Source organism: Rana temporaria, chromosome 4, assembly GCF_905171775.1.
Source record: "Rana temporaria chromosome 4, aRanTem1.1, whole genome shotgun sequence".
Lineage (NCBI taxonomy): Eukaryota > Metazoa > Chordata > Amphibia > Anura > Ranidae > Rana > Rana temporaria.
Window position 1 is genome coordinate 262,610,240 of NC_053492.1, and position 22,129 is coordinate 262,632,368.

A 22,129-nucleotide genomic window follows, 5' to 3' on the forward strand; every position below is an offset into this window, starting at 1 on the left:
AGTAATAGGAATGTACTGGTTCAATAAATGAATAAAGTTGTGCATTATCACTGTGATAAATATGGAGAAAAGCCTACTAGATTGATTAACAAGTCAGACTTTGGGCCAGATTCTGGTAGATCCTGCGGCGGCGTTGCGTAAGCTATTTACACTACGCTGCCACAACTTACAGGAGCAAGTATTCCCCAAACACTTGCTCCGTAATTTGCGGCGGCGTAGTGTAATTGGCCGGGCGTATCCCCGCGTAATTCAAAGGGGGCGGCTTGTATTTAAATTAAGCGCGCCCCCGTGCCGATCGAACTGCGCATGCGCCGGGCTTAAAATAGCCCAGTGCGCATGCTCCAGTTCTCGACGGAAAACGTCAATGACGCCGACGTGGGCGTCATTCACGTAAAGTCGTATTCGCGGACGACTTAGGAAAACGACGTAGCCGACGCGGACCCGACACCATACTTAACATGGCATACGGCGGACTGGCGTAAGGTTACCCCTCATATAGCAGGGGTAACCTTATGCTTACGGAAACGACGTAAGCGACGGCTACGCGACGCTAATTCGTTCGGGAATCGACGTATCAGGCTCATTTGCATAAACAAATGAAACCTGAACGTAAACGCCACCTAGCGGTCAGCGTTGTATTGCATTTAGGATCTGACAGTGTAAGTGATTTACACCAGTCGGATCCTAGCCTAATTCCGGTGTATCTTGTTTTGTGAATACAAAATAATGATACGCCGGCGGGAAATTCGAATTACGCCGATGTATCAGTAGATACACCGGCGTAACTCTTCTGAGAATCTGGCCCTTTGTGATTACTTTTTTAGGTGAAACAGTGAGAAAAGGGCCAGGAAGTTACCATTTGACACGTTATCAAGCATAACTGCAGGATTGCTTTGCTTGTGCTGTAAAACATTCAATTAGGCAATTTTCAACATAAGGTTCCTCACTTCCTTCTCCCTTCCTTCTTTCTTGATCATCGGGGGGAAGTCTTTGTAATAAGACTGTTTTTTCGTGCACAATTGTAGCAGGAAAGATGCACAACACATTTGGTTCTGAGAGTGACTTAGTTTAGGCAAGCTTGTAACTGCCACAGTAAGTTCACTTAGAGCCCATCTACACCAATGGGTTATGGTACATATATCTAGCACAGAATGGCATGTGTTGTGCATCTGTGCTGCAATGCATTGTAATGCATTCTTTTTTTTGATGGGGTAGGAAGTGGACAGTGAGTGATGTGAGTTTTGGTGTAAGAGTTGACTGGGGAGTGATGTAGGTTTGGGGATGGAAAGTGGCCCGCAAAAGATTTAAATTTGGTGGGTGGCAAGTGGACAATGAGCGATGTAAGGTTGCTGGGTGGAAAGTGGACAGTGAGTAATGTAACATATATGTAAAATAAAAAAGAAAGAAAAACAGAGCCACTATAAGTGTACTAGTTTATTAGCTCTCATAAAAACACAAATATAATATGCACTTACAGTGTTTGTGATCCAAAAAGCAGCATGCAATTTCAATTCCACTAGATGGCAGGCTTTCCCCCACTCAGGCACCTCATGTAGAGAGCCTCTTGCCAGGAATCAGAAGGGCCGCTGTGGACCACATGGAGATCATTAGGGTGGAGTCAGGGTACCAGAGTGGCATAATGAAGTCGGAGTCAGTGTGGCAATATGTTTTGGGCTTTCCTGCCCCTTTCCAGCTTTAGCTTAAACCAGTTGCAGCTTAAGGGGCAATAAAAATTTTACCGCCTATTTTTACCACTCAACTGCAAGTGTAAACAGGCTACAAATTCTTCTCTTCATTCTCAGCAGCTACATAGAAGGTTATGTAAGGAAGTGAGAGGAAGCTAGACCAGCACAGAAAGTAGTAACTCCCCCCAACAAAAAGAGGGCTATGACATGGCAGAATGGAGGGGGCTATGCTGGGGAACTGACACTTCCCTGTGCTGTTAAATTTTCTGGCATGAAACTTAAAATACCAAAAAAAACTATTGAAACAAAAAAAAAAATTCTGCCATGTTTCAATGCAAGAGAATAAAATACGTTTATTGAAAAAAAAAAAAACATTTCAAGTATACATTTGATTTTTTGTGTGCCATTAGCTGCAGTTTTTCGAGGAGGTGACAGGGTCTCTTTAACAAGCATTATGGAAGAAAACGAAACCCCTCCAAAAAAACAACAAATACCTGCACTACTGATAAGCCTTGTACACACGACCAGTTTTCCCATTGGGAAAACTGCCATGACAGCTTTTGGCCGGGAAAACTGCCCGTGTATATGCTCCATGGCAGTTTTCCCGACAGGAAAACTGCCGGGAATCACAGCGGGAAAGATAAGAACATGTTTCCTTTTTTCCCGCCGGGATTCCTGGCGGTTTTTAACCCTGCAGTTTTCCTATGGGGAAAGCCTGCGGGGGAGCATACACACAGCCGGGATTCCCGACTAAAGCTCTTATGGCAGTTTTCCTGTTGGGAAACCCAGCCGTGTGTAGGAGGAAAGACTGACTGAGCAGGTTCTGAGCTTTCCCCTCGGGTTTCCCAGCGGTAAAAAGTCAGCCGGGAAACCCGTACGTGTGTACAAGGCTTTAGGAAACACAGAGCACAACAGTACATTTATACAAGTGCATTGATGGTGGGGTGCATTTTTTCCTAATGGAATCTCCTACTTTTGTCAGATGATTGTAAGCAGGATATTAATATTGGTCTATTTGCAATTTGGAAAACTGCCCATAATTGTTATTTTGTTACTGACCTGAACCCCTGGCTGGTGTACAGTCTATGTGCACAAACATCAGCCAGAAGTCTCATTTTGTAGCGGTACAATGACCAATTTCGTCCAGCTTCTGTTTGTACACAAACCAGCAGGGATCCATATTTTTTCAGTGATATCACTAAACAGTAAGCCAATGTGAGTCATTTGCAACAGGAGCAGTGGCAGGTGAACATGGGGAGACAATGTGTCAAGTCGTGGCCATATTTGGTTAAGGTCACCCAGGATTCCCAGTCGGTTTTTGACATACAGCCGTCAGCAGGAGGATCTGTCATTTGCAACAGGTGCAGCGTGTCAGAATCATAGGCTGAGGAGTCATCATTATTGACGTGGATCTACATCACTGAATGACATGATTGATGGATTTACATGGGGGAACTTTATGTACTTTTTACAGAGGGGAACTATGTGATCTGTACTCATTAATTTGGAGAGGGGCAGAAATATGGGGGACCCTTTATGCCAAGGGAGGCTTTCAGATAGTGATGAGTCTCCCCCCTGGAGATCCCCACATCCTCATGGTCATTGGATTTAGAGTTGAGGCTCTTGTTCCCATCAACCATGGATGTGACCACCTCACCCCACCCCACTTTCTAGGTATTCTCCCAATGGTATGAGAGTATGTGGTCTGTTATTGTTCAGGGGGAGGCTCATGATCACTGCCCTCCTTTCCTGACCAGACAGGCTTCACATCTGGATTAAGGTCTTATGAAGATTAATAGGGTCCTCGTGACATTTTTTTTTAACTGGCACGGCTGGGCAAAGTAACATATATTTACGTCCCTTTAAAATTCCCGCCGTGCGGGCACGCGCGACTGCCGCAAGCTCCGTGACTGCGGACTCGATGTCCACAAACTATGTTATATCTGAAAATGTACTGACTCTCCTAAAATGTAAGTTCTAATGTGCAGGGCCCTCTGATTCCTCCTGTATTAAATTGTATTGTAACTGTACTATCTGTCCTCGTGTTGCAAACGGTTGGCACTCTATAAATCCTGTATAATAATAATACTAACAGCCTAGATAAATTCTTGAAGCCCAAAAAGACAGGACAGTAGGAAAATCCCCCAAATGACCCCTTTTGGGAAAGTAGACAGTCCAAAATATTTAGTAGGAGGCATGGCAAGTTTTTTGAAGTTGTATTTTTTTGTCACAATTTATTGGAAGATGAAGGAATAAAAAAAACTGTCACCAGGGCAGTACAGCATCATAATATAACTGTGTGGCGGTGATCAGGGCCACTGAGTGGTGACAGTATGTAAAAAAATAAACATAAATGAAAAACATTATCGGCTTTTTTTTTACATACTGTGACCAGAGCGATACAGTGTTACCATAGTAAAATACTACTCTGGGGAAGAAACATTGCACTACTCTGGGGAAGTGATCAGGATTTTTTATTTTTACACACTATGATTGCAGTAATTTTCACTATTATAAGCAACCATTTATTGTATACAATTGTCATGAAACTGCTGTAATTTGTCACAGCGATCACATGGTACCGGCAGCGTCTGGTACACTGATCAGTCACCCACTGTCTGGTGGAAACAGCAGGTGACAGATCGTGCCACAGTGCGACCCGTGAAGCGTGTTCAGGGAGGACGTGTCGGGTGTCCCGGCCAGTTGTCATTTGTCTATAGGTCAGGCAGGAACTGGTTAAGGAAATTGTGTATATTTAATGTTGACCTTAAGGCAGATTTAAAAGATCTTCTTCATGCTGAACTGTTTCAGGAAATGTTCAGGTTTAGCAGACTTTTTGTAGGTTCACTGAACCTTTTTCAAACTGAACTTGCTCAGTTTGTTCATCCCTGCTACTTGCCTAGCAAATGTTTATAGAGCTTAGTAAATAAGGTGAAGCTGTGTCTAATGTCAATAAAACCATCATGTGCTTGAAAAAAAAGTGCCTCTACTTCTTTAGTAAAGTAATTTGTGTCTTATTTTCGCTTTAGCTTAATTTATGAGATTGGACCACTGTTTTGAAATAGCTGCGGCCAGTAAAAGACTATTAAACCCAATCCCTTGGTTATTAAATAGGTATTCAGATTTACACACTTAGGTTTTTACATGTCTTTTGATAGGTCATACCCTCTGATACATCCCTCCTGCATTTTGCGGTCATACCCTAAAGGACTCCTCTCCTGCACACACTTCCTATGGTCATACCTTTCACATGGCTCACTTGCACCCATGGTCATACTTTCAAGCCCTCCTCTCCTGCAGACTTAAAGTGGTGGTTCTGTCTTGGCTAGATGTTTCCCTGTGTGTAACTCAGCATGCAGCTAAACCCTCCTATCCTGTAATAAGCAAGACTGATTGTAATCTTGAAACTATTGACAAAAACAGGGGAATGATGAAACTATTGGGAAAAACAGAGGAGAAATATATACAATCAATGTATGAAACAAACACAATGGTGGAACTAGGCTTCAGATTGCGAAAGGTCCATGCTCACCAGCGATGCTGCCTGCAGGGAAAGCAGTTTTAGTCCAGCAACATCTGTTGCAGGGATGATGGCTGGTTTCCTCTCCTTCAGTTATTAAAATGGAGTCTGAGCTCTCGGGGTGCAATCATTTGTCTTTCCCTTACAAACAGTAGTTTGTAATGCAAAGTTCAGTAGTTTGTAAGGCAGAGAATTCTGTGTTACAGAATACTGAACTGTTCAGTAATTATAAGCAGAGTTCACAGATCGAAACTACGACATAAATACACTTCAATTAAAAAAAAAAAAAGCAAAATGTCTTAAACTGTGTAAAATAGCATTTTTCTCACTTTCGAATCTCTCTCTCTAAAAAAAAAAAGGAAGAAGAAAAAGGCTGAGACCGCCCAAGTTTCTTATACTTTTGCCGCGGCACCCCATTTGAGAAAGTGGAGTTATTCCGCACTCCATCTAGTGTCCAAATTTAATATCGCAGAGAGAACAATGAATTTCCCTGCTGATGGCAGAACACTCCATGCCTAGTATCAATGGATACCACCATTTGGGTCCTCAGAAAAAAAACAAGACCAGATCAGGTCTGAGGAACAACTTTGCTTCCTTGTTCCCGTGAACTTTAACATCAACCTTTATGACTCTTCCATCCTTACTCGGATGATTAAGAAATGGTCAAGTTGTGTATTTCTTTTTCTGTACAATGGTAAAGTGAAATAAAGCACCCGTTTAAAAAAAACTATAAATGGTCAAATTTTTGCAAAGCACGGTCAGCGGTAAAATAGTTTTTTGCTTAAGATACAGTCAATCTTCCTGGCATAAGTTTCACATGCAGACAATGAAAGCTTAATACTGCTGGAGTTCTATTGCTGAACTAATCTTTTGACAATGGTGCCAGCCTTTAGAGTCGGTCATTTGCATGGATGGCATTTAAAGAAATGAACTATATGGATGAGGCAAGTGATAGCTTGAACGAGTGACTTCCATGTTGGCAATCTGTTAAATCTATGGAATTTAAGCTGACTGAAGTGTGGGGATCTCAGGGTGGATTTCAACATCTAAATCAGGATCTACTAGCGCAACTGTGACACCATCAGGACTGATCTGTTCTGTGAAGAATGCAGGTCCTGTAAACCATGTTGTGTCCTAAAGGAGACATGCAGTGACAGATCTTGTAGCATGGTCTGCAGGGTTATGGTCAGGAGATGCATAGTGCCATTGTGTTGGACTGGTGGATCTCGGAATCCTTAGCACTCTGTTAAACAGAAGCATCTAGTCTCGATATAGATGTAACCCTAACACCACCGTGCTCTCAGTGTAGAAATCAGCATCTTTAAAAGGGGTTGTAAAGGTTTGTTTTTTATTTTCTAAATAGGTCCCTTTAAGCTAGTGCATTGTTGGTTCACTTACCTTTTCCTTCGATTTCCCTTCTAAATTATTTTTTTCTTTGTTTTCTTTGTCTGAATTTCTTACTTCCTGTTTCTCCTCAGTAAGCTGTTCGGTAAACTATTCTGGCTGACTAAACACCGCTCGGATGATGGTGTGAAGTTTACCGAGGTGAAACAGAAAGTGAGAAATTCAGACAAAAAGAAAAAAAAAACATTTAGAAGGGAAATCGAAGGAAAAAGGTAAGTGAACCAACAATGCACTAGCTTAAAGGAAGCTATTTAGAAACTAAACGAACCTTTACAACCCCTTTAAGGCCAATGTCCATTTCTGATGCAATAAGTTCAGCCAGCTCAACAGCTAATACAGCAGCGCAAAGTTCTAGCCTAGGTATGGTGTGTGCTCAGGCTGTGGATAGTTTTTCTTTACCTTGAATGGTGACAGGGGCTTCAAATCCTAATGGATCATACAGGCAGGATTTTCCTCTGTGCTTTTTTGGAAGATAACAGGATCCGATTTCAAGTCCCATAGCAGACCAAGACTGCATTGTACAGGTTAAAGTGGAGTTCCACCCATAAATATAACATTACATCAGTAGTTTTAAAAAAATGTCATTAGTCCTTTACAAAAATTTTTTTAAATGCCTTCAAAGTGTTGTTGCTAGGCAGAATAGTTAATCTTCCCACTTCCTGCACCTAGGTGCTTAATGCTTCCTAACCTACACCGCACAGACTCCTGGGAATGTAGTGGGTGTAACTTTCCAGGAGTCTGTGCATTCCCCAGTCTCAAAGAATCATGTGACTTGGACAGCACAGGTGCTGAAACCTGATCTGACACTGCTTGTGCAGTACTGAGCATGTGCGAGATCTGCAAGGCTGAAATCCAGGAAGTCATACAGTCTGGCTTCATGATGCCCACACTTAAGATGGCCCCAGTCAATTTCTATTTTATAAAGTGTCTAAATGCTGTAACAACCTAACAAAACGGACCTTAGTTTACAGACTAACTTTACTAGAGTACATTAAGCTTGTGTATTACAGGGGAATTTATATTTAAAAAGTGAAATTGTGGTCGGAACTCTGCTTTAAGAGTCAGTCCCTAAATTTAAATCTTAGATCATTAGAGTAATCTTGGGAAGGGAAAGCTTCTATTAACTCCTTGCTGTCGGAAGCAGTGTTGTGAAACCTGAGTTTGAAGCAGGCAAAAACTTGCTGAGCTCTTTTTAGGAGACCAAGTGCAGACGTATTGGAAGGAAGAGATTTTAAACAGTCATCGACATAAAAGTCATTTTCTATGAATTGCCCACTATCCGAGCCATACTGGGGTTTACCTTCTTGAGCAGAATGTCTGAGTCCATAGATAGGAATTGCAGAAGGGCTATGTACTATTTATGCAGTACTTCATGTATTTGGAAGGGTCATTATCTTTAAACCAAGAAGTTTCTCCATCTGACAAGGAAGCAATAGGGCATCTGTTGAATGTCAGCTATGAACAGAGTCTCTGGGAAACCGTATGAGCACCCCCAGAAGTTTGTTATTGAGGTCTTGACCTGTCAAGAGAACATTGTTTAGGGAGACACCCTTGAATTTGGCATCTGACACAGCTTCTTAGAGTGTTATACTCCAAATATCGGTGGGTACCAGCACTTCAGTCTTTAAGAGTAGGAACCATTTCTTAATGATCGTTCTCAAAGATTTTTTCCATGAAGGAAAATAACTGGTCTCATCTCTGGCTTTCATCGAAAGTCTGTTATTATTTAGGTAGACATCTCCTCTGTGGTCTGAGGGAAAGAGGTGTTGTGTCATTTTTGGCTAGTCCCTGCTCCATTATTTCTAAGAAGAGTTTGTCCTCAATAGACAGTCCCACCAGATTGTCCCCTCATCTTTTTTTTTTTTTTTTTTAAGGTTGTGCACCCTAAATGGTCTTGGTTGCGGTTAGAGGCAAGGTTATCACTAGAGTGGCCTATGAAGGGACAAGGCAAGTGGGTAGTGTATGTTGTGGCATTGCTGATAATGGGAAGAAAGATTTAATGGTCTTTTCTACAAATAACAAGTTGTCATTAAGAACACCTTCTTAAATTGACAGGACTAATCTGTATACCACATCAGCACATACTGTAGCCAGTCTGTGGGAGCCAGAATTATTGTTGGTTGGTAGGGGATCAAATACTTATTTTACTCACTGAACTGCAACTCGGTTTATAATGTGTTTTTTTCTGAATTTTTGGTTGATATTCTGTCTCTATCATTTAAAATACACCTATGATAACAATTAGACCCTTCTTTGTAAGTGGGCAAACTTACAAAATCTGCAGGGGATAATATAATTATTTTCCCCACTGTACTTGTAAGCATGCTGTTAACAGAGGTAGGTTTGTGCAGGTTTCTTAGATAGAACTCTCCTATAATGACCCATCCTAGGTCTAACCTCTGAGAATAGGGAGCATTGTGGGGACCATTAATTTGAGCTCTTGCTTTATGGACTCGCAAGATCTCTCTCCCAAAAAGAGTAGGATTATTTGAGTCTGAGGATCAAGTACAGGTATCAAGGGCGCTATGCATTTCAAGTGTGGGTGATGAACAGCTGCATCCGGTGTAGGGATTTCAAGCCTGTGATCGGGAATCTGCTTGCATTCAATAAGAGTTGGCAAGAACAGGCAAGTTTGTCCATCAATATACTTGATAAGGTAGTTAGCTGCTAACCTCCCCGTCAACTCCACTATTCCTGCACAAGTTCCTTAGGAGTAGGGAATGTTAGAACCTTTAATGTCGAATATGTCAAAGAAGGTTGAGCTGACCAAAAACGTGTTACTTTGATCAAGAACGCAAAAAAAAAAAAAAAAAAGAAGGATTCATGGTTTTGTCCCTTTGGCCTGCTGGGTAGGGCCCTGCCACCTATGGTTCCTTTACAGACCCCTGTGCATTGTGAAGAGAGCTCTGGTGTAGTTGTAACAGTGTGTTCTTTAGCCCTGACATGCTCACTAGTGCAGTGAGTGCGTTGTAAAGTCCATGACCCAGGGTGTAAAGCTGTGCTGTGATCTGAGCTGTCAATTTCTGTGCATTTTACACTGACCTTACAATGGCAAAGTGAGATGTCGATTAGCAGAAAATTGTAGTAGATGTTGTTCTTCAGGAAGGCTTTGCGTTTCTCTACTCTCTCTAATGCAGTGTTTCCCAACTCCAGTCCTCAAGGCACACCAACAGGTCATGTTTTCAGGATTTCCCTCAGATGAAACGGCTGTGGTGATTACTAAGGCAGTGAAACTGATCAAATCACCTGTGCAAAATAATGGAAAGCCTGAAAACATGACCCGTTGGTGTGCCTTGAGGACTGGAGTTGGGAAACACTGCTCTAATGGCTCTGCATTTTAGAAGAGAATGTGGCTTCCGATACAAGTGGCACCGCATACCAGGATCTTTTTATATTTCAAGCCATGTTTATCCACTACTCTTGTAAGTTACAGGATAGCTTTTGTACAGTGGTGTTGACACCTCTGGCTGGGTCAGGGAAAGCAAGTGCCCTTTGTCTACCTGAAGTTCCCGTTTCCCCGAGTTTGATAGGCCCGTTTAGGTATCTTAGGAACGCTATTAAATCTTTTGAATAATGCACTTCCTACTGCTTCTGCTGAGCCATAACATTCGTCATGTCTATCCTAGATCATTTTAAGGCAAGTGTCTGGGGTAGTTTATATATTTATTGTCTTTATTCACCTGACGTGTTCAGCTAACTTGTTTCCATGCCATTTGATCAGGATGAATCTCCTCACTACATGACAGGTCTCAGCCCCTGATAGTGTTTGTTTTTTAATAGAAGATCACCACGGTCTAGCTTCAGGGCAGTCGTTAAACATTTTCAAGTCCTTTTATGACTACCTCGCATTGTGCAAAGAACTATGGCTTGATTAGCTGGCTGTGTATGGCTATGAAGAAAAAATGATGTGTAGTCATACCTTTTAAGAGTCTCTAGTTTAAGCCAGTCCCTGTTGTACCGCTCTGATGTGAAGGCAGGGCCTGGAGGATACAGTATAGATTCTGGTACCTTGCATGCAAGGTGTCTGTCATAATAGGTCTATTTCTGCAGCAGAGCTAAGCTTGCTAAATAATCGTCAACAAATTCTGGGAGCACTTGGGAGTTTTCTGTGCTAGGTGGAAGGAGTCTCTGGTGGAAGGAAATTCTACAATTAAAGTGCTAGTACAAAAATAAAAATTATAGTTTCCCCCTGCAAGTTATGAGCATGATGTGCCCTTGCATACTAGCACAGTATAAAAGACTTGAAATTAAATCCTCCAGTGGCACACTGCCACTGGTGAAAGGGCTTCCATATTCACTCGGTCTTCCTTCTGGGTTCAAGGGCGCTAGCTGTTTGAATGGCCGAGCTGCAATGGCACAGGAGCCACAGCTCTTTCAATGGCTCGGCATGCAATCCATTGACAGCACACAATGCACTTGCGCCAGTGACGCCACCCACCGTCTGCTACAAAAAAGTAAAGATCTCCTAAATGATGTATGTTTAGGAGATATTTACTGTACCTACAGGCAAGCCTGATTATAGGCTTACTAGCAAAAAAAAAAAAAAAAAAAAAAAAAAAGCAGATCTCCGATGTAAAAATGAAATATTAAAAGCCAGCGGCTACAAATACGGCAGCTGCTGTGACGCACTACTTCGCAGGTCCCCGCAGTGTGTTCCCAGAAGTGGGTGCAAATACCTGTCTTAGGTGTCTGCACCCCCTCCCCCTGAAAAATGCCAAATGCGACACCGAAGGGGGGAGGGTTCCGATGAGCAGAAGTTCCACTTTAGGGTGGAGCTCCGCTTTTACTACCACTTTAAGATAGATTTTTTTTCTTGCATCTCCCAGCTCTAGACATAATAATGCATACAAGATAACTGAATTATTTTAGTCTCATACTTTTATTTCAAAAAATTTCAGCAAGTCATATAAATGTGTTTTATACTTGTATAAAGTAATTTCCCCATATAATATAAAGTCTTGTGCAAGCAATTAACACAAATGTGTAGAGATTACACATTAAGAAAAGCTGAAAACACAGTGGTAGAGGTTAGCACAGTAATGGAGCACAAATGAGGATATACAGGGGGAAAAAAAGATTCAAGGTTAGTGCTAGTTAGCTGCCAAAATTGATTCTACATACATATGAGTAAGACAATTCCAATGACTCGTGACAAGTGTTTCTTAGCTAAAAACAGAATTCACATGAGCGACATCACTGTCAAGGTTAAAGGAGCCTTTACAGAAGAAGAAAAAAAAAAAAAAAGAGAAGGCAACTAAAGTGTGATTCTGTTACAATCAATCAGTAAATTAGTGAAACAAAATCTTTATCCTCAGTAGAAACAGTACTTCCTCCAGGTCCTCGGCAATAAAATGCAAAAGCAATTTTAGCAGTTATTTAAATATGACTCCAATTAACACAGAAATGGCAAAATTGACTACCAAGCAGTTTGAAGGATCTCCAATGCAAATCTAGTCGGCCTATGAGGCCGACACTTCTTACCGTCAGAGGCTATAGAATCTCCATCGCCTACAAAAATGTGCTTTTCCTGGAAGACCTGTAAACAACTGAATACAACTCAGCTAACATTGTTGTCATTCCTTGGACCATGAACTGCTCTTCTATATGCAAGTCAAAATAAGTAAGCAATTGTGAACACAGGGCTCTGATCACAGTTTAAATTCAGTATCTCAAAAGGAATAAAGTAGTGTCAAAGACATCTTGTGTGCAACATGGACCTATCTGGATTTGGTTCACAGCACAGAAACACATACTGAGGGCAGAATAAAGCAGAGTCCAGTCTGTCCTTGCTGTCATAGAGAGCATTTGAGTTTGAGAGAACTGATTTATGTGCTTTAATAAAAACAAAAATTGGACTCTGAAATAAGCAGCAGCAAATTAAAAAAAGAAAGGTTAGTTTGTTACATGTATTATAACAGATTGTAACATGCAGAGGATATAATGAATAAAACCATGTTGGACAGTCACAAGAATTTGAAGTTTGATCCTTTTGCTAAGCATTTCTTATTTTAGATGGTGTGTAGTTCTTGTCTATATGTTCATCTTGAAGAAACATGTGAAGGCATCGTTCATTCTGTGCCAAAGGGTGTCCAGCAACTCTGGAAGTTAAAAGTAAAACAATATTTAAGAAGCTGACAGCAAAAGACATCAGTAGCCTCAATACTAAAATGTATATATCCCAACAGCATTTTCCTTTTAACCACTTCCAGCCCAAGGCCGTCATAGGATGTCCTGGACTTTGAGTGGAGATATCTGAATGATGCCTGCAGCTGCAGGTATCATTCAGATGTCATTTTCAAACGGCGATCCCCTGCACTGTGAAAACGATCAATGCAGCCGTTTAGCTACTTGATTGTTTTTAATGCGGCAGGAGGGACGTCCCGCCCCCTCCCTCTGGTGCTTCGGCTTACCTCTGTGCAATATCTCTGTCAGTATCCATGACCTTCGGATGCGCCAGTGCGACGTTACGACGTCACGTCCAGCCCAGCAGATGTGAACACTGCCAGCTGGAAAGGCTGAGAGGTTTTCTTTTTTAATCTTGGCCTTTCCTGCCTAGAGGAGAGACGTGGGGTCTTACAGACCCCACATCTCTCCATAAAAAGGACCTGTCATGCCCTTTATCTATTACAAGGGATGTTTACATATACTTATGTCGAGCCCACACCACACGTGAACGTTAGAGCGCGAGCCCAAGACCTCCTCTAACTGTAAATTGGTAACCTGTAAACATTTTTAAAGTGTCCAAAGGTTGGCACCATTCCACTAGTGTGTGGAATTTTAACACGTGACATGTTAGGTATCTATTTACTTGGTGTAACATCTTTCACATTATACAAAAAAAATTGGGCCAACTTTAGGGGGGGGGGGGGTTTATTCACGAATCCCCCCCCCCCCAAAAGCGCGCAAATAATGTGCGACTTAAAAAGTTGCACCATTTTATTCACTAGGGTCTCTGCTAAAAAAAACAAAAAACAAAACAAAAACACAACATCTACAATACTTGGGGGTTCAGAGTAATTTTCTAGCAAAAAAAAAAAGAAAGGGCTTTAGAAGAGTAGTGCCAGAATAGGCCAGTATGGAAGTGGTTAAAATAAAGTAGACATTCCCCCTGAAACTAAAATCTAACATGAACCATGTAAAGAATAAATCAGTATACATACCATTTCTGTAGCCGATCCGACCAGAAACCCATATTTTGCTGTAGAGGCGGGCGCAGAGGACACGTCCAGCAACGGAAGCCCCATAGTAACTCCTTGGGTGAAGTCACACCATTCATTTTACAGCCGTTGTCGACTGTCCTCTGCTGAGTTTCCACCACTGGAGAGCGGGTCGGAGCGGATTCAGAAAAGGTATGTAAACCGATTTCTTCTTTTCATGGCTAGATAGGTTAGTCTTATGTGTAGGTCTGTAGATGCAGGAATTTTAGTTTTAGGGTGGACTTGCACTTTAACATAAGGGGCGATTCAAAGCCAGACCTCTATGCATTGTTTGTTTTAAATGAGACATTTCAGAGATGCTACACTTTTATACAATGCCAAAATCAGAAAAAAAATGTTTTTAAACATGAAGCACTTGCACATAAACCAAACTAGCAAGTTTCGTTTTAAATACATTTCAGCACATCAAACCTTGTACTATAAGACTGCAATCAAAGTAAATGATCATCCCAGAATTGTGAACTGTATTGTTTCAGCAGCAGGGCATACGTCGAACTCGGTATTAGTTATGGCATACCATGTAACAGTTTGTTTCAGCACCATCAATTTCAAAAGGCAATCTGCATAAATTAGCTATACACAACAAATAGAAGGTCAACAATAAGGAGGACTCGTTTTAACTCATTCAGTATAAAGGTGTTTCACAATGCAATCTGTTTATATGTGTTACAGGATAATCTTCCTGGCAATTGAAAAGGATCATACTCACTTGTTTATAAATTGTTCAAGCCCTTGCTTTCTTTCCTCTATGAAAGAGTCATCAAAGATGCCTTCATCTCCTCTGAAAGGAAGCTGTCTAAAAAGAGCTTTTCCAGGTAAGGGGGGCACCACAACCTGAATGATACACAGAGGGGGGGGGGGGGGGGGGGGTAAAAAAAAAAAAAAAAAAGGAAGGAAGGTTACCTACTTTTTTAGAATGATCATGTTTTAAGCCAAACTCATTTTATGCAAGTGTAACACTGACGTTAAAGTAAAAACCCAATGATGTACCTTCTGAATTACGGTGTTATAATTCAGTGCACAACCCTGAACACAGACACTTTGGAGTCAAGGGCCCCTTGTCTGTCCCTGCGCAGAAGTAAATGCTTCAATGTGGTGACTAAGGATGGGCCGAACATCCCCCACAGTTCGGTTCACACCAACATCGTTAAATTCTATGGGACACAAACATGAAAAATCAAAAAAAGTGCTAATGTTAAAGGCTTATATGCAAGTTATTGTCAAAGTGTTTGGGGACCCGGGTGCTGCCCCAGGGGACGTGCATCAATGCAAAAAAAAGTTTTAAAAACATTTTTTTTAGGAGCAGTGATTTTAATAATGCTTAAAGTGAAATAATAAAAGTGAAATATTCCTTTACATTTCGTACCTGGGGGGTGTCTATAGTATGCCTGTAAAGTAGTGCATGTTTCCAATGTCTAAGTCTCTGCACAAAATTATATTTCTAAAGGAAGAAAAAAGTAATTTAAAACTACTCGCGGCAATACAAATAAAAGTCATTAAAATTTTTTTTAAAAATAGCATGGGCCCCTAACCCCCCCCCCCCCCCCACAGTCCACTACCAGGCCTTTTGGGTCTGGTATGATTTTTTTTTTCCTTTAATAAAGGACTTGTCTCAAGATGTCTACTGTGGTTTTTAAAAATGTTGACACTTTTTTGTGAAATGGTAGGGGTACAATGTACCTGTTGCCAATTCACATACGGGGGCGGGATCTGTGGGTCCGGGATCTGTGGGTCCCCTTTGTTAGGGGGCTTCCAGATTCCAATAAGCCTCCCGCCTGCAGACCCCCACAACCACCGGGCAAGAGTTGTGGGGATGAGGCCCATGTTGAGGGCATGTGGCCTGGTACGGTTCAGGAGGGGAGTGCCCTCTCATCCCGCCCCCCCTCTTTTCCTGCGGCCTGCCAGGTTACTGGTATGGATTTTTTTTTTATTTTGGCATGGGGTTCCCCTTAAAATCCATACCAGACGGTATCGATTTTGAGGGGGACCCCAACGCCATTAAAAAAAAAAAAAAAAAGTTGCAGGGTTCCCCTTAATATCCATACCAGACCTGAAAGGCCTGGTATGGAATTTGGGGGACCCCCACGTATTTTTTTTATGTCGGTGCGGGCCGTTTTTTTTCCCCCAATGACTTATCTGTATTGCCGGGACCCGAAATTCATTATAGCCGCGAGTAGTTTCGAATGACATTTTATTCTTTAGAAATGTCATTTTGTGCAGGGACTGTTCTTAACATGAGGAAAATTAGCTACTTTACAGGCATACTATAGACCCACCCCCATCCCCCCCCGGTATGAAATTTAAAGGAATATTTCACTTGTATTGTTTCACTTTAAGCATTATTAAAATCACTGGTCCGGAAAAAAACGGCAGTTTAAAATAAAATATATATATTGCACCGATACATGTCCCCTGGGGCAGGACCCAGGTCCCCAAACACTTATGACAATACCATGCATACAAGCCTTTAAAATTAGCACTTTTGATTTTTCATGCTAGTGTCCCATAGATTTTAACGGGGTTATGCGGCTTTCCAATTTTCACCGAACTCCGCATATTGTTCGGTGTTCGCCAGAACACCCGAACTTATGCTTAGGCCGAACCGTTTACCCATCCCTAGTGGTGACACAAGTCTACAGTCCGTCATTGATATGTATAGGCCAGTCCTGGGTGCCCATGTAAATGAGATCTTATACGGGGGTTAGACAAAAATATAGAAACACTATAGGATTTGCTTCCGCTGTGTGATGAGACACCTAGCTAACAGGTGGGAAGCCTCACTTTTGTCATTCACTGCGTGTGCCGATAGCAACAGTCATGCCAGAGCTTATTGAGTTTCAAAAAAGGGGAAAATGTTGGTGCCCGTGTTAGCTGGTGCCTCTGAGTGAAGTTGACAATTCATTTGCGGTGTCGCGAGGTACAGTATCAATGGTTATGAGTGCATATACAGTTTCCGGGAAAACATTGTACGATAAGCATGGTTGACATGGTCAACTGACCAAAAGAGATAAAAAAGGATATTGCGCAGGATTGTCACCCTAAATAAAAAATAAACTGCTGCAAAAGTGACTGCAGAGCTCAATCTTAGTTTTCCTAAGCTCATGTGCACAAAAAGACCATATTCTGCAACAATTCTATTACCTGGTATTTCCATAATTTTGTCCAACCCCCTGACCCAACATGCAACAGGGACATGATCTTGTGCAACACATGCGGTTATATTCCAAAAGTCGTGTAATGTTGAAATTTAATACCGTAAAATAGCAACAGTGAAATAATATAAAAATTGGTTTAGTGAATTAACACAAAATATATATATTCAAGAGGAATTTAGCAACAAGTAGAAAGTCATGCAGGTTACAGTACCATAATGCTCAGATGTATACCCTTTGGATAAGGAGCCAGAGTTTTTTTAGTCCCCTCATTTAATGCAAACACTTGTTATTTCTTTCCTAGCACAAGGTGAAAAATCAAGGTAGCCTTATTTTATCAAATCCATTTGGATATTAAGCACACACACCACACGGTGAGTGAATGAGTGAAAGAAAAACGACACATGCGACCTGAATCGCCTCAAGGCGCTTGGTATCCATTTACTTCTATTTTCTTGTTCGGATATTGGTTGGTAATGCTTTCCAAATCTATGTTCTCCTTTGGACTTGTAGCGGGTCTTGGGTATTTGAAGTCAATTTTGGTTAATAGATCGGAGAACGCGGTTGGGGGTTGTGGCATTTTAATTTATCACATAAATAAGCGCCTTCAACATGATTTGATCTTTTACGGGCAACCAGTGGAAGGACTTGAGAGAGGGAGTGATCGATTCCCAGGTTTTTTTTTCCTGTTACAAGTCGTGCCGCCGTATTCTGGACGACTTGAAGACGAGCAACCTGGTATTTTGGGAGTCCGAGGTAAAGGGCGTTTGCATAGTCGAGCCTGGAGTTGATTATTGTTCCCACCACGACTGCTGTGTCTTCTTTTGGGATGAAGGGAATGAGTCTAAGTAGCAGGCGCAGCAGATGGTGAGATCCTCTGACTACTAAACCTATTTGGAGCATCATTGACATGGAGTCAAATGTGACTCCGAGGCTTTTGACTTTGGGGCAAGGGGTGATGGTTTGTCCCAAAATGGGCGGGGGCGTCCATGTTGTTGTAGCAAGTCTCTTACGGTTAGCGTGGAACAGAAGTAGTTATGTTTTTGATCCATTGAGTTTAAGGTAACTCTCCGTCATCCAGTGCTCTATCAGAGTGAGGCATTTCTCTAGTCCAAGATAATAATCCTTTTTGCTGCTGATACGAAAGTAGAGTTGGGTGTCACCCACATAGAAATGGAAGAGTAAATTCTGGTTACTGATGATTTCGAGGAGAGGGCGGAGATAAATATTAAATAGTACGGGCGACCCTTGAGGGACTCCGCATGACACGGTACGTTTTCCAGAAGTGAAAGGACCTAATTTCACCATCTGTGATCAGTTTTCCAGAAAGGAGGAGAACCAGGGTAGATCCGAGTCTGCCACTCTAGCTACTTCTGCTAGGCGAGTCAGCAACAATTTGTGGTCTACCGTATCAAAAGCTGCACTCAGGTCCAACAGTATCAGAAGACAAGATTCTCCTTCGTCTGCTGCTTCAAGAGCGTCATCCCATATTTTGAGAAGTGCAAACCCGATTGAAGTGGGTTCAGTAGTTTGTGGGTGTCTAAATGGTGTTGCAATACTGCTTTCTCTATTACCTTGGAGAAAACATTTAGGCCTGTTATGGGTCGATGATGGTTTGGGTCTTTGGGGTCGAGGGTGTTTTTTTTTTTAGAATGGGTTTAACATGGTAAGGTAAGGTAAAGTAAAGTAAACATAAAACCAACAAAACTCAAACTAAAAAGGGTCTACCTGTAAACAGACGGGCACCAGTCCAAGAAATGTGGAGCCCAGCTGCTGGACTCGCCCACCTCTCACTGTCACAACTCCAAATTTTTCAACATTACCACACTATACTAATCAATGTAATCTATAAAGAACCATCTCTTTTTAGACAAGCTAATAATCTGGTCACATATTTCACTCTGGCGATTGATTCTCCACTATTTAGCAAGACACACTGGGGGAGTTTTACTAAAACTCGTGCATACATGTTCTTTCCATCTTTGTAGAAAACTTTCTCATTCCCAAATCTGCTGCACTGTTTCCCTGGTAATGTTCAGTTCTTTTGCCATCAATTGCAAACTTAAACTTTCATCTGAGCTTAGAGATTCGTACTCTGTCCACATTTGCATTTTTGGCTGCCCACTTCTTGCCTCGTCACAGTCCCCCTTCACACCCCTCCTTAAACTGCCACTCAAAAACACTTGATTTCTTCATGGGATGTTCACCATAAGCCTGTTGTAACAGAGCTAAAGTTTCATTCACACTTTTGCCAATTTTAATGCAAAATGTAATGTTAAACCATTGCTCCAGATTACCATCATCATACGGTCTCATTTTCCAACAACAGCGCATACACACACATTATTTCTTCTACTACCCTGTAAAGACTGAATCAACTAGGAGAGTGTATGTTAGAACATGTCAGCGAACACTCAAGTACAAATTGCTGCTGGATTCACCACCATAGTGCTACAATAAATTGTCACACTTTGTATAGCTAAATTTATGAACAAATTTATTGTATTATGTTGTATATCTGAGTAAATGAGGCTGCCAAGATAAGATACAAAAACATTACATATCTACAGATGAAGGAAAATATAGTTATGAATGGCTGCACATGTTATATGGGGCCTTGGATTTATGGATGTAAATTAAATCTTTTAAGAAATAAACTGCAATGTTTAAAACAAAGATTTTTCTAGATTGATATATTAAAGCTGTGAAGATATATTAAAATATGCGGCTTAGCATTATGTTTAAGATAATGGCACGGATTTGGAATAAAGTGCGCTCAAACAGAATCTTCACAAGTCACCTTAATAGCATTACCAGGGTTGTTACTTTAACTTCTTGCCGACCCACGTACGTTTACTGCGGGGCGGCAGCTGCACTGCGCAAAATTACGTACATGTTCGTGATTTTGTACTTCGGGGCTGCAGCACGCATGCGTCACCAGCGACCCTGCTGTAACTGGACACAGCAGGAGTCAATTAGCGGGTCCAGCGGACCTGCCAATCGTTCCTGACAGAGGCAGAACAGTGGTCTGCCTATGTGAACAAGGCAGATCGTCGTTCTGTTAGTAGTGAAGACAGAGATCCTGTGCTTCTGCTAAGCAGGAACACGGGATCTATGTCTTTCCACAGTTAAAGTACCCTGCATACACTTAGAAATTACTCCTTAGGCATACATTTAACCCTTTGATCACCTCTGATGTTACCCTCTTCACTGCCAGTGTCATTAGTGTCCTGACAGTGCATATTTTTAAGCACTGATCACTGTATTGGTGTATCTGGTCCCGAAAAGTGTCACTTGGTGTGCGATTTGTCCACCGCAATGTCGCAGTCCCACTAAAAGTCGCTAATCAATGCCATTACTAGTAAATCTAAAACAATATACCCTTATTGTGATTTTGTTTACCAAATATATGTAGCTGACTACATATTGGCCCAAATTGATGAAGAAATTAGATTAATTTTTTTTATTGGATATGTTTTGTAGCAAAAAGTTAAATACATTTTTTTCAAAATGGTCGATTTTTTTGGTTAAAAAATAAAAACTAGGTGTTAAAATACCACCAAAAGAAAGCTGTAATCATTTTTTTCAGGTACAGCATCGTACGACCGCGCAATTGTCAGTTATAAATCCGCAGTGCTGTATCGCAAAAAAATGGCCTGGTAATGGAGGGTAAACCTCAGTCATGAAATCTGAACAAAGCACATAGAGCTTTGGCGATAGACAAGTAAACACTACAGCTATAAGTGTTGTTTCTCTATGGGGCTTCATTCCTCAGCATGTGTCACTTGCTAAGAAGTTTTACCACCACAAGATAAATTTGTGATGGGGGAGGCACACAGCTCTGTATTCTTCCTTTGTTCCTGTGCAGTGTGGAGAGAAGGGGGGGTCCCTTTTCTCCAATCAGCTCTCTCACACTAACTGCAGCTCTCCACCCCCTACGCTCTGCTCTTCACAGGTGCAGAAGGATTTCATTACAAATCTGCACTATTGAAGGGATGTAGGGAAGAAAACACTGCAGGATAAAGAAATAAGAACTTATGAGGATTTGTTTCATCTCTATCACCTGAAGCTATTCACTTCACCGGGTATATGAAAGGGTTTACAACTACTTTAAATAAGCTCCAAATGACTTACCTTGCTTTCTCTTTCAAGCTCACTCCTTAGCCATTCAAAGTCACTGTATCTTCTGCGGACACTAGATTCTTTCAACTTGAAAATTGGGAGGTTTGTCTGCAAAATCAAAACGTGAGATGTCGATACATTTTTTCAAGCAATATATTGTAAACATTAATACTTATTACTACCTATAAGCAGCATTTAAACACAAATAAAACAGTTAAAAAACACGTATGTAAACTCCATACCTGCTAGCGAATTTATAATTCTGTAAAGATAGTTTTGTAATCCAGGTAGGCATTAACAGCTCTTGAACCTCCACTGCACTCCGACAGTACAGCTTAATCCAGGCAGAAACAGTTAACTGAGCAATAAAAGCGTAGTAGCAGACGGCTCAGTCATCAATCTCTCTTTCGGTCAGTAAGTTACCACCATTGTCGACAGGGCCGCTGATAAAAATCATGGGGCCCTGTACAGGCTACCCAACAGGGCCCCCTTCGGCCCCAACCCTGACCCTTTACAAGACCCCTCCTTGAAACAAAGTGCAGGTTTGTCTTCACGCAATATTTATCTATAGCATCTACAAACAATGGGACTTCTATGCATTTTTTTATTTATTTTTACTAGTAATGGTGGCGATCAGTGACTTAACAGTGGCACATGCCAATGCCATAATGTTCCTTCCTCGGCGTTCGCCTCACTTCTCCAGTCTCAGGTCGAATGGGGAACAGAGCAGAGCGCTATGAGCGAAGGGAAATGAATCACTGTGCCAAGGAAGGCAATTTGCAGGCCAGGGGAAGGTTGGGGAAACTTATTCTGCATTCTTTTATTTCCTGTTCAGATTGAACGAGCCAACAGGGCCAGTTGTACTGGCTTACCAGGGGCCCCGATAATAGACAACACTATATTAGAGCCTAATTGCACAGCGGCACAAGACGTGTGAAAAACAGCAGTGGGAGCTAAAGAATGATGGGATAGGGATTTAAAAAAATTTAATAAAAATAATGTACTAATACTGGCTCTAATTAACTGTTA

The 22,129-nt window shown here is 41.5% G+C and overlaps 1 protein-coding gene across 1 annotated transcript in view; it reads right to left on the reverse strand.

Moving 5' to 3' along the window:
* Window positions 1–11,469: 11,469 nt before the first annotated feature.
* The window catches only part of SNX3 (sorting nexin 3), a 41,087-nt gene continuing 30,427 nt past the window's right edge, over window positions 11,470–22,129 (reverse strand). Inside the window, exons 2-4 of the mRNA XM_040350204.1 lie at window positions 21,113–21,208; window positions 14,536–14,660; window positions 11,470–12,707 (exon numbers count right to left, since the gene is read on the reverse strand). Of these exons, the coding sequence (XP_040206138.1) occupies window positions 12,602–12,707; window positions 14,536–14,660; window positions 21,113–21,208 (327 nt within the window). The 3' untranslated portion in view covers window positions 11,470–12,601. The remainder of the gene's footprint in view (window positions 12,708–14,535; window positions 14,661–21,112; window positions 21,209–22,129) is intronic.